The 12,777-nt window shown below is 39.7% G+C and overlaps 1 protein-coding gene across 1 annotated transcript in view; it reads left to right on the forward strand.

Annotated features, from left to right (window-relative positions):
* DCLK2 (doublecortin like kinase 2) overlaps window positions 1–12,777 on the forward strand; it is a 153,692-nt gene that overhangs the window by 121,651 nt on the left and 19,264 nt on the right. Inside the window, exons 8-10 of the mRNA XM_049632272.1 lie at window positions 1,940–1,997; window positions 9,756–9,875; window positions 10,118–10,264. Of these exons, the coding sequence (XP_049488229.1) occupies window positions 1,940–1,997; window positions 9,756–9,875; window positions 10,118–10,264 (325 nt within the window). The remainder of the gene's footprint in view (window positions 1–1,939; window positions 1,998–9,755; window positions 9,876–10,117; window positions 10,265–12,777) is intronic.

A 12,777-nucleotide genomic window follows, 5' to 3' on the forward strand; every position in this document is an offset into this window, starting at 1 on the left:
CTATTCTTACCTGAATGTATGAATAAAATGCCTTCCTGGGAAATCTCTATTTCCCCCTTTCTGGAAAAGTCTGCTGTTAGGATCAGCTGCTTTGTAAGCCCACAGGCAGTTTGACCAGAAAAAATACAGGTATACACACAGAAGATGAAGTTGCTTTGTATGCAGTTGAGGTGAGAGATTAATCATTTAAAAAATAAATGTATATAGCACTTACCTGTGTCAGGCACTGTTCTCAGTTAATACTGAGTTGTTTATACTAGTAGTTCAGGATACATGAGCTCTGACTCTATTAAGATCCGAGTCAGCCAACTTTTGCCTGTATTAAAATTATATTTTTGCTTATTCAGCTTCATTTTGTTTAAAGTCCTAAATTCTCAAATGGTAAGAAATCCATTCTTTTAAATTCCAGGCCTTTTTTAAACAATATAAAAACTGGAAAAGACTCAGATTAGAGTCTTTTTGTTTATAGACCAATGTCTGACCTGTTGTAAGTGGTAATTTTTATTATTTGTGGGGAATTTTCCAGAAAGTTGTAAGTACAGCTTTTCCATTTCGCAAGTCTCCAGTGAAGCTTCAGTGCCCCTTGTAGAGGACGCTTCCCTGCCCTCTACGTTGTTTGACTTAGCCCTGGTGCACAGCTTGTCTCCCAGGTAACGAATTAAGCAGCTAAAATATGACCTCTGAAGACTCATTAGAAGTATGAGTCCAGGGCGCCTGGGTGGCTCAGCTGGGTAAGCCTCCGAGTCTTGATTTTAGCTGAGGTCATGATCTTGTCGTTTCTGAGTTTGAGCCCCACATTGGACTCTCGCTGACAGCACGGAGCCTGCTTGGGATTCTTTCTCTCCCTCTCTATCTGCCCCTCCCCTGCACATGCTCTAGTGTGCATGCTCTCTCACTCTCAAATAAGTAAAATATATATTAAAAAAAAGAAATCTGAATCCGTGTTTGGTTTATGTTATGGAGAAGTAATTTAAATGAATGTTATTCTTTTAAGGTCAGCTTCATCAGTGTGTACTTTGACTGTGTGTCAAAAACAGCTGGACTTGAGAGAACTAATATATTCCAAGAATACTGCTATATTCTTTGTTGAAGTGTTTTCCTATTCTACAGGAAATTTTTCGGCATGTTCAGATTAAATTATGTTAAAGGTGATTAAAAGCGAAATAACAACATCAACATTTGTATGTCTGAGTAAATGACTGATCTCTTTACTACCAGATATAAGCCTTGAAAGCTATGGATAAAGTGACACCAGATGGAGTTTTGCTGAGAAATAGATATTGAAAGTCTAGGGCTTTTTAATCATTAATAGATTAATGTAAAGATATATGGATAAGGGCGCCTGGGTGGCGCAGTCGGTTAAGCGTCCGACTTCAGCCAGGTCACGATCTCGCGGTCCGTGAGTTCGAGCCCCACGTCAGGCTCTGGGCTGATGGCTCGGAGCCTGGAGCCTGTTTCCGATTCTGTGTCTCCCTCTCTCTCTGACCCTCCCCCGTTCATGCTCTGTCTCTCTCTGTCCCAAAAATAAATAAAAAACGTTGAAAAAAAAAATTTTAAAAAAAGATATATGGATAATAGAAAGTTCTCAGTTACTTTGATTCATTTTTCTTAATTTTATTCTGCCTCCTAAGAAAACTATTTTGAGATTTTAGTATGGAAGAAGTTCCTTGTTCAACTCTGATACAATGTAAGTATTTTTAATATGTGAGTTATTTAATAATATTATAATTAATATTTATAAAAGAAGATTGACAGGGTGACTTCGGATTTTTCTTTTTTTTGGGGGGGTACCTTTCTCCCTGACCCCACTCAACATTGTTCCTGATGTACAGAGGAGGAAGCCAGTCCTTCTTCCCTGAATTTGTACTGTAGGGAAAATCAAGAATGATTGTATCTTTGATTTGTATCTTTAAATTGCCTTTCTCTGTTTGTTTCATAGGTCCACTGGAAAGGAATTTGCCCTGAAGATTATAGACAAAGCCAAATGTTGTGGAAAGGTACAGTATACATAAATATTGTATAAAAGAAACTGAGAAACCTTGGTGTGAGGTGTTTGCTGGAATTTATGTGGGCATTGACAAGGCCTTAACAGGAATAGGCCACTGATCAAAAATGGGGGAAGCACTATGAAGCTGGGGTTTTTTGTTTGTTTTTGTTTTGTCTTGTCATTGTTTCAAAAATTTAATCATAAAACAATAAATTGAGTTCATGTGGTCTTAGCTATCAAAAATGTAAGCTCTTTTCTTTGGAAGATGCCTATTTCCAAACCCAGCAATCCCCAGAAGATATATCAAGAACCGTGATGGGTCTAAGACTTTACCCTGCTTTCAAACTAACAAATTAGCCTGCTAGCTTTATGGATTCTAGCAGAAGATACCAGGTTGCTGGGTCAGTGACAGAAGACTTTATTCCTCATGGCACAAGAGGTGGCTTTGGTTCCCCGTAGCTCTCAAGTCCCACAAAAGTGATGCGGAAGGGTTGCGGCAATCGCTGTGCACACAAGATGTTTCCATCACAGTTGAGGGTCCTCAAGCTTAATAAACCCCCAGTCTTATGAAGGGGCCAAACCTGTCCAAATCTTGCCCCAGAGGAGAACTTTATTTTTATTACCATGGTCAGGAACCAAATCTGTCCTCTACCTCTGAGGGAGACCCTAACTCTACCCTTGGGAAGATAGTTTGTCACAAAAGCTGATGAAGATGTGCGGAAACACCATGAAGAATTGTCCTCCCTGCCCCCCGACACCAGATGAACTTTTTTCTCCTGTCCCACTCTCAAGCTGGGCTGGGAAAGATCAAATGATGAAGTGCTGCTGGAGTATTGCTAAGTTAATTATGTTTGAAAAATATTCTATAACAAGGATGACAAAGACTTTTTTAGATTACTTTCTGGTAGCATAGCATTTAAGAGAGCAAGTCTCTCGAACTCAGTAACACATGTGGCTATCTGAAATGTGGCTAGTCTGAACTGAAATGTAGATGTAAAATACACAGTAGACTTTTGAAGACTTAAAAAAAAGAATGTGGTACCTCATTAATGTCTTTTGTATTTGACTGCATGTTGAAACAATAATACTTTGGAAAAATTGGGTTACATAAGTTATTTTATCTGCTTACTTTTACATTTCTTAATGGGGATATGAGAAAATTTAGATATGTGTGGATCACATTATATTTCTGTTGAACAGTGCTGTTCTAGTGCCATATTGTATAAAGTTGAGTCTTGGTTCCATGCCTCTTTTTGTTCCGTTATCATGGAAAAGTTACTTAATCCCTAAGATGTGGTTATTAATAAAATCTAAGACACAAGGTCATCATGAGTATTAACTGAATTAAGATATGGAAAAAATGTAGAGAAGTATCAGTATATAGGAATTTAACACATATTAACTGTTAACATTATTAATATGCCACAGGAATTCAGAATTTATAATTAGGAGAATTTGAAGTGATAATAGTAATGTTATATTTATGAAACTCGTAAACTAGTCTTAATTGGATTTGTATAAAATTGTGAATTCTTAACAAAAAACTTAAAGTATTATTATTATGGTGAAGTTTCAGAAAAGCAAAAGGCACATTTGTCATATCTTTTTTTTTTTTTTTTTTTTTTTGCCACACTGTGACAGCTTATGAAGCTGAGGCTATCCAAAATGCCCCCCCCCTTTTCTTTGAAGAATAAGGTTTTTTTTACAGTTAATTTTTGTTAAGTAATTCTGTGTGCTTTTACTTGTTCTAACAATATTATTAAATTTTTAACTGCAAAGCCTTTTCCCCAGATGCAAGTGTTGCTCTTTCTGGTATGGTGTGCTTTAGGCAGAATGTGTCATAATTTTGGGAGCCCAGTTCTAAACAACTGTATTACTCAAAAAAGTAAAATAATAATGATAATAATAATAATAATAATAATAATTGCTATGGTAGGGATATTGTTTACCTGATTAAACTTTAAGCAGCTGTTTTAGTAGTTGAGAAAAAGCTCTTTATATGCAAAAACTTTTAATCTGGTGCACTAAGTGTTGAGGCAAATGATTAGGTCACTTTAAACATTTGGATCTGTTTTTCCTTGTTATTAAATGTCATTCTATTTTTATAATTCATGATCATATACCTATTTGCATTCTTACATTTTGCTTATTTGAGCAACTATTTCAATATTGACTATATAAAATTATAATTTTATTTATTTATTTAGACTTTTTTAAAAAGTTTATTTTGAGAGAGAGAGTGAGAGAATCCCAAGTAGGCTCCATGCTGTCAGCGCAGAGCCCAATGTGTGGCTTGATCCTATGAACTGTGAGATCATAACCTGAGCCAAAATCAAGAGTCAGATGCTTAACCAACCTAGCTACCCACGCACCTCTAAAATTATAATTTTAGCCCTTGCTTTGTTCCAAATAAGTTGCTTTTTCCATTAAATATTACTCTTAGAAAAAAAATGGTATAAATAATTTGTTTTTAAAAACAAAATTTAGAGGGTGTTATAGTGGAATTAGCTATATTCTGTGGTATTGTCAGTTACCTCTGCTTTGTGGGTTGTACACAGAAAAATTAATAATGCTGACAATGATATTTGTGTTTTACTAAAATGTATAATCTATCCAGGCTTGGACATAGAAAAATTTTGCACATTACCTTTAATGGCTTGCTCAACAAGATATACCAGTTTCACTGATAAAAGAGATTCAGATTAAATAGCTTCCCAAAAGTCCCACAGAGGCAGAACAGTGATTGGAATTTTGTGCTAGTTGGTGCCATATCCTATTACGTTAGCCAGTCTGCCATGTTCCCTATCCAAGTTCAATTTATTCACTTGTTCACTTAATAAGAACCTGGGAAAAAAGTGTTTAACCTTTCTGGCCTTCTGTTTGCTTTTCTGTAATTTCCAGATACATTGTTAGATTGGTTTGCTCATGTTCCTAAAATGTAACGTGTGTGCAGGAAACTGCTAGGAAGAGTGTAATTTAGCATATAAATTAATACCAGTTCTGTAGAGAATGTTAGGGGAGTTTGGAGGTAGCACATGAGAGAGAAGTTAGGTGACCGGTGAAGATGCCAGAGAGCAAGCATTCGAGCTGGGCCTCGAGCAGTGGGGAGGATTTCAATAGGCAGCAAGGAAAACAAGGAAAGCAAGGAAGCAAGGAAAGCCTTCCAGGTGGCCTGCATGGCCTGAGCAAGGGCCCAGAGGATAGAAAATGTGTTAGGTGCTTCTAAGTAGGAGGTTATTGCAAGCCGTGCTGTGGGGCCACATTTATGGACGCTGTTGAGAAGGCTGTGATGTGTGTAAATTTAAGAATTCTTCCATATCTAGTGGTCTAAATAATACTCATTCTAAATGATTATTTATTAAATTTGCACAGGGTATGAAGCTCTGAGCTTTCTGTTATGGTGCCGCATCCTTCGCTTGGGGATGCATCCTTCACTTCCCACAGTTATGTATTCATTATCTACATGTAATGGAACCTAGCGCAACGTAAACCCAAATGTATATTGTATTAGCTTCCTGAGACTGTTGGAATAAATTACCACAAACTTGGTGGCTTATAACAGCAGGAATTTATTCTCTCACAGTTCTGGAGGCCAGAAGTCTGAAATCCATGCTCCCTTTGGTGCTCTAGAGGAAAATCTGTTCTTTGAGTAGCTTCTGGTGGCTGATGGCATTCCTTGGCTTGTGGCCACGTCGCTCCAACCTCTGCCTCTTGTCTTCACATCACTTTCTCTTCTATGTGTTTATTTTACCTCTTCTGTTTGTGAAATCTCCCTCTGTTTCCCTTCATAAGGACAATTGTGATGGTACCCAGATAGTCCAGAGTTATTTTGTCATTGCAGAATCCTTAATCACAGCTGCAAAGACCCTTTCTCCAAATAAGGTATTATTTACAAGTTCCAGGGGTTAGGCCTTGGTATCTGTGGGTGGCCATCATTCAATCCACTCCATACATCTACCACGGAAATCACATGGGGTGATCTGAACATTTTCTCTCTCTTACTGTATTATCCTCAGCAGTACTCATTAAGCAGTGTGGATACCACCTGGAAAGTCACCATTGGCCAAGAGCAATGTGCAATGTGCTTATTCACTCAGGCATTTCACAACTATGCTCGTTGCTGGAGAGCAAGGTTGAACAGAAGCTTCCAGACAGCAGGATGAGAGCAGTGGTTGGAACAGTGGGAATTGAGGAAAGTAAGAACAGTGCCTCACTCAGCCATGGTTGAGTAGGGGAGTCTATTTAGAGGAGGAGAGGTCCAATCTAGACCTGAGGAATACATAGGAGTCCCCCCGAGGAGTGGAGGAGGTGGGTGGGAATTCCAGACAGAGAAAACTTTTGCAAATTTCTAGAGGTCCAAGTGAGAGATTGGTAATAGGGATAGGGGTGAAAGGATGGATTCAGGGGCTGTTGAGAAGGTCTCCTGGCAGGGATTTGGGATTGAGGGGCTGTTGGTAGCAGATGAGGGAAGGGCTTGGGGATTCCTGTCTGACTTGGACAGCCAAGTTCATTCAATGAGACAGAAGGCACAGGAGGAAAGGGCTGCTTTGTGGGGCTGGGGTGGGTGGAGACAAGATGATGAGTGTAGTTTGGGAGAGTTGTTTATTCCCTAATCCATTTCTCTCTCCACCCCCACTACCCCTTTTATACATTAAAAACCACCACAGCCAAAGATAAGGTGGTATCCTTTGCCAAGTTAGCAGTTTTCTTTGTTATTTACTCTCACTCAGAACCATGGACCACTGCCATGAAATGATTCATATGTAAATTATTTGGAGTTAGAATCCTGAATCACTTAACATGAATAATGGTAGATGGCTGAATAATGTAAGTTCACTGCAGTTCAAGATAAAAGTGATGTTCATATTGCATTCAGAGATTTTTTTTTCTGACAAATGTAATCTATAGAGTTTACATATTAGAAACAAAGATTACATGTGGGTTGCCTAAGAAATAGGAAGATGACATTTGGAAAGATTTTTATGGACTACTTTTGTTTTGCTTCCGATAATGATTAGTTTAAAAAGTGGATTGTTCCTTCCTAGACAATTTTACAGGCATAGTTCAGAGGTTGGAAGACAAAGGCTGCCATCTCCCACATTCCAACAGAAACATTCACTGTGTGCTTAGAATACAAGCCATTGTGGAGGAGAGTACTGAAGCTGAGATAACACACAGTGGTGGAGAAAATGTTGCAGGATCTGCTCAGTGTTTCCAGTGTAACACTGCCGGTGGTCCTGGGGGAAGTTCCATGATGCAGAAAGTTCCCAAGAAGACTTTCTCTTGAGCCCTTTACTGAAAAAGATAACTTTTGAAAGGTGTAGTCTCCTTAGGTGGTAGACATCTTACTTTAGCTCCAGTTTGAGAGAGCTCCTGGGGTACTGGTAGTGGGGATTACTTTACATATGTCACTCTAAATTAGCATCACTAACAGAGCCTCTGAATAGAGGGAAATTTACAGACTCTTCCAACTTCAGAGGAGAACTGAAGTGATAGATCCATTTAGCCTGAAAACAAAATGCCTCTTTTACTGCGGTGGTAGTAACTCCTGTCATCTTGGCTTCATGTAGAGTGAATTAAGTGCATTTGCTCGCCTTTGCATGTTCACAAAAGTACATCTAACTCTGCTTGTTAGTGCAATAAAAGACAAGCCTGGCATAGATGATCAGGAGGCTTCTAAGTAAGTGAACAAATGTGGAGGGTTTGCTGAGTCTTTGTTTCTGTGTCCACAAGGAGTTGGCTGAGGGACCAGGGCACTGTCTGCTGCTTTGTGCTGTGGCTCTGTAACTTAGACATAGGAGTTTGGAAACAGGTAGGTGGCCCTGTCCCCAGCCTCCCAGCCATGGTGCGCTAGGGTCTGAGAACCGCCGCTCTTCCCGGAGATTTGGGAGCATTTGCTGAGTCTCAGGCTGGGCATAGACTTCCCACCCCTGCTCATTAAGGGGTATAGATTCTCCTCCCTGCACAAAGTCTAGCGTGGTTCTGAGTTACACCGCAACTCAGTGTAATACACCTCTAGTTTCTATCTTTTCAAGAAATCAAGTATTTTCAGCTTTGCAGCTGTCATTTTCACTTTGAAAAATTCTTTTTACTGAAGGATTCCTCTTTAAAAGGTTAGATATTGTGGAGCAGCTGGGTGGCTCAGTGGGTTGAGTGTCCGACTCTTGATCTCAGCTCAGGTCTTGATCTCAGGGTTGTGAGTTCAAGCCCCACCTTGGGCTCTGCACTGTGCATGAAGTCTACTTAAAATAATAATAATAATTTAAAAAAAAGGTGATGTTGTGTAGCACAAAAAATGTGAGCTTGGATGTCAGAAACCTAGGTTTGCATTTACCTCAAAAGGCTGTTCTAAGGATAAAGCGTTAAGACATTACACAAGTACTTCGCAAAGCGACTGACAAATAGTGACTAGATTCCTAGTAAATGTTGCTTCTTCTCCTACTTCTGTTTAGCATTTGCACTGTCATTTGCCAACACGGACTGAGTGATTACTTGGACAAGCACGGGGCATTCAATGCTCAGGAAACGCTCCACATGTGTGGGAGCTAGCACAGATATTCTGTGGATGCTATTCTTTTGTTATAATGTGTACTTCATCTATTGTCAGAGTATTTGAGGTGGCTTAGAGTAAAATGATATGTACACATGGATGTGTGAAGATAAGACAAGAACCTAAATGATATCTTGACCTAGAGATAATTCTCTTATTGCAGTGGACACTAAATTTGGTTCTGAGATTCATGATAGCAAAGGCAAAAGGGACGATATGAGGGACATACACACACATATGGGTGTATACATATGTGTGCATGTAGGTAGCAAATGATATCTCTTAAACAGTAAGCTTTAGGTATAAGTTACATTTGAAAACCTAGAATGTGTCAGAGGGCAGTTAGTTAATTTCACAGAGCATATCCTAAATTCAAAGTAATTCATTATTATAGCTACTGAGGATCAACAAATGTGATATTCCTGAAATATTTTCATGTCTCATAATAAAGTAGAGCAATAGTTATACATGATTCATGGTTGGTATATTGAGAATAATTCCTTAATGCTGTGGGTAAACATTTTTGCTACAGTTGCTGATCCTGGCTGCATGACTCACAAGGATTGATAAGTAGTATTTTCAGGCAAGTGGTTAGAAATAAAATGAGAACCGTGGTCCCTATGGTACTCTGTTTTCTGATTTCTGAAATACAAGATAATAAGGAACATCCTTCTGGGGAATGATTTTATATCCAGCCATAGAGGAAAAACTTTTTTTTCTGCTTTGTAAATTTCAACATGAAACTCAAATTCATATTAGTAATGGTTTAAAAACAACAAAAAATTTAATGCTCAAGTTGTATTCCATACACATGCAAATTTCCTTGTATACTTGATCTTAATTTTGAGTGTTACATTCACATTAAAAAAGTGGTTCCATATGAATCACAAAGCACAGTGCTGTGTGCCCAAGCTGCCAGTGTCATGACCTCTTAAGGTGTTGAAGAGATAATAAGGCAGTATGTTTTATGTGCCAGGACAACACCATTGAGCCCTTTCAAGGGACGTTTTGAAGATAATCAGTTCCTTTTTGTTGGTGACAATGACACGTCACACTGACTTGTCCTGTCCCTATGGAAACCAGCTTGGCCAGGGTTTGGTTTGCTTTGCGCCAAGGGGGATGCTTCCCGTCAGCAGACTATGCACCCTCCAGGTTATAGAAATCAGGCAGATGGTTCTGTGGTGTCTGATCCACCTCTCTAACCCCTTCCTTTGACAGGAGCACCTGATTGAGAATGAAGTGTCAATCCTGCGCAGGGTGAAACATCCAAATATCATCATGCTGGTCGAAGAGATGGAAACAGCTACTGAGCTCTTTCTGGTGATGGAATTGGTCAAAGTAAGAGGATGGAGAGATTTCAGGAGATTTCATTGGTGCCAAATCCCAAGACTTAACCATGTTCTTGAAGGACCTAATTGGAAAAAATGATCTCCTACCTTGAAACTTTCATTATTTATCATCATTTTTCATGACACTTATGTCATTTTTTCATCTGCTCCAGGCTGATGAACCTTCTTTGTTACCTTCACGGGATTGTCACTATTGACATTTTGCTGTGTTCTTTTTTATGTGTCCATTAGGGTGGGGATCTCTTTGATGCAATTACCTCTTCAACCAAGTACACTGAGAGAGATGGCAGCGCGATGGTGTACAACCTGGCCAACGCCCTCAGGTATCTTCATGGCCTCAGCATTGTGCACAGAGACATCAAGCCAGAGAACCTCTTGGTACGTCATCTCTGCTGTTTTTGTTCCAATTCATACCTCTCTCCCTTTAAAATGACATGATCTCATGCAAACAGTATCATTTCAGAGTCTATACCAATCCTGCAATAAGGGATTGAGAGAATTTAAATGAAGGGACTCAGCATGACTCAAGTTAGTGACCAGTGACCATAAAGCATTAGTGGATTTCTTGAATTGATATGTATTTCTGTATTTATTGTTTATCAGACATTAGAAAACACGTTTCCATTTACGTTTTTTTTTTAAGTTTATTTATTTTGAGAGAGAAAGTGAGAGAAAGAAAGGGGCAGAGAGAGAGGAAGACAGAGAATCCCAAGCAAGCTCCACACTGACAGCACAGAACCTGATGTGGGGCTTGAACCCATGAACTGTGAGATCATGACTTGAGCCAAAACCAAGTGTTGGTTGCTTAATGGACTGAGCTACCCAGGCACCCCACATGTACATCTATGTTTTGATTGATGGTACTGACTAAAGAAAGGTGAGAAGGAAAATTATTTTATGACGTAAAAATTCTGAAGAATAAATCAGAGAATGAGAAGCTTATAGGAGGTGGAAGTAGAATATGACGGTTTGTTTACATGCAGAACAGAACCTTGGGAATAATTTAGTCCATTTATCTCAGCTTTACAGGTACAGAAATTGAGACTCAGATGTTGATTTTTCTTGTTTACAAGTCTTATTTGTCCCACTGTTCTACAGAAGAAAAGTCTGTGGCACTTGGAGGGCCCATAATCTGGTCCCAGTTTACCTTTTTAGTCTCTTCTGTTACCGACCCTTCCCCACCTATCTGGCCAGAGTGACACTCACCTTCATGTCATATTTAGCACACCTCCATGGTGGCCTTAATAAACACAGCTTACTAATTGGGCTAATCTTTGTGTCCACATTGTAGAGAAATTTTAGAGAAGCTGATAAGGGACTTCTTCACACATTCCCCCTAGACACAAACAAGACCATTTTTTCCCCTCTTTTTCTACCTTTCAGGGCTGAGTATCATCATCATTACTGCTTAGGTGAGGTTATCTGAATATTTTATATCATGATAATACAAACCCAAGTTTTCCTGTCCTTACTCATTAGACTGAACTTTATCAATACCATTACATATCATTGCTTATTTCCATACTGGTCTACATTTGAAATGCTGCCTCTCCCAGCAATGTGGCAAATGTATTCATCTTATAAGGCACTGAGCAAAAGGCATGTCCTCTCTGACGTCATTCCTGACTCCCTGGACCGAGTCAGTCATGGCCACCTCTAGTTTTGCTCTGCATGCCCTGATGTGGTGAGTTTATCATGTGCTTGTCTGTCTCCTTCTATAGGTAAGCACCATTAAGGGCAAGGTATGTATCTTAATTATTTTTACGTCGTCAGTGCCTTGGACAGTTTCAAGGAAGCACGCTGTGGTGGATGTGGAGTAAATGGTTGTTGACTAACCATTGACAGTCACTTAGCTAGCTAGCAGTGAGCACTCACTCAAACACAGATCTTTATAACTTGTCTCATACTTGTACTATACAAATAATTGTGGAAAGGAATATGCATTGATGTTTAGGATTTAAGGCCATCCTGGGGGCTTTCTGCTAATCCAGAGTATCCGTTTTCCCCTTTTGGTAATATCATTTGATGATTTCTGAGTATCCATTTAAAAGTATATGAGCTTTTTCCTTCCTGTCTTCTACCTTGAGGAACTGTGTTCCATGTCTAGATTTTCCTCTTAGGAAAATAAATATCCCTTCTCTGTAAAACAGGATGTATGATGGACTTCATTTTACGATCTCTAAGGAGGACTGGGCCTCAGGATAGAAGTGAGAATATGGTGTTCTCCCCTCAAAACAGCCTTCTCACCTGTTACAGGCCCAGGGTCCTCCACCAGGTGACGAAGGTTGGCCAGGGGCTTCACAAGCAATGGTGACAGGGCTTTCTCTGGCAGCGGCCAGACATAAATGCCATGGTATTAATGAGGATGCCTCCTTTATTTCTCCCTTCTGTCCATGGCCCACCTCACGCTGGTGGCTGCATGTACTGATGTTTTCTGAAAATACAGACCTGCAGGTCTCTAGGGACAATTGGTTTCTGTGGCACCAGCCCATTCTGTAGCTTTGAATGTCGAGGCCCTGTGAGGAAGGCAACTGAGGCATTAGTGAACTTGCCTGTAAACCAGGGAATGTGCATTTCCCAGCTCATTGATTCCACTCTCCCCTCCCATGTCTTCTCTTCGTTTACTCACAATGTGTATACCATTTCAGAATCTGATACCTTATCCTTTTATCACGCATCAAAGGAAGAGAATATGATGGAGATGGGTGTCTCCAAGATGATGTGTCTCAGAATATAACCAAGAACTTGGAATCAACTTTGTTGTCTAGTCTAACTTGCCCTAGATGAGTCTTCACCCCTCTTCAAGACCTGCACCAGCCCCAGTGTGCTACCCAAAAGGGAAGGGAAGGAGGATATCTGGATGAGGCTAATGTGTGCTCTAAAAGGGTCAG

This window comes from Panthera uncia, chromosome B1 (assembly GCF_023721935.1).
Source record: "Panthera uncia isolate 11264 chromosome B1, Puncia_PCG_1.0, whole genome shotgun sequence".
Classification (NCBI taxonomy): Eukaryota; Metazoa; Chordata; class Mammalia; order Carnivora; family Felidae; genus Panthera; species Panthera uncia.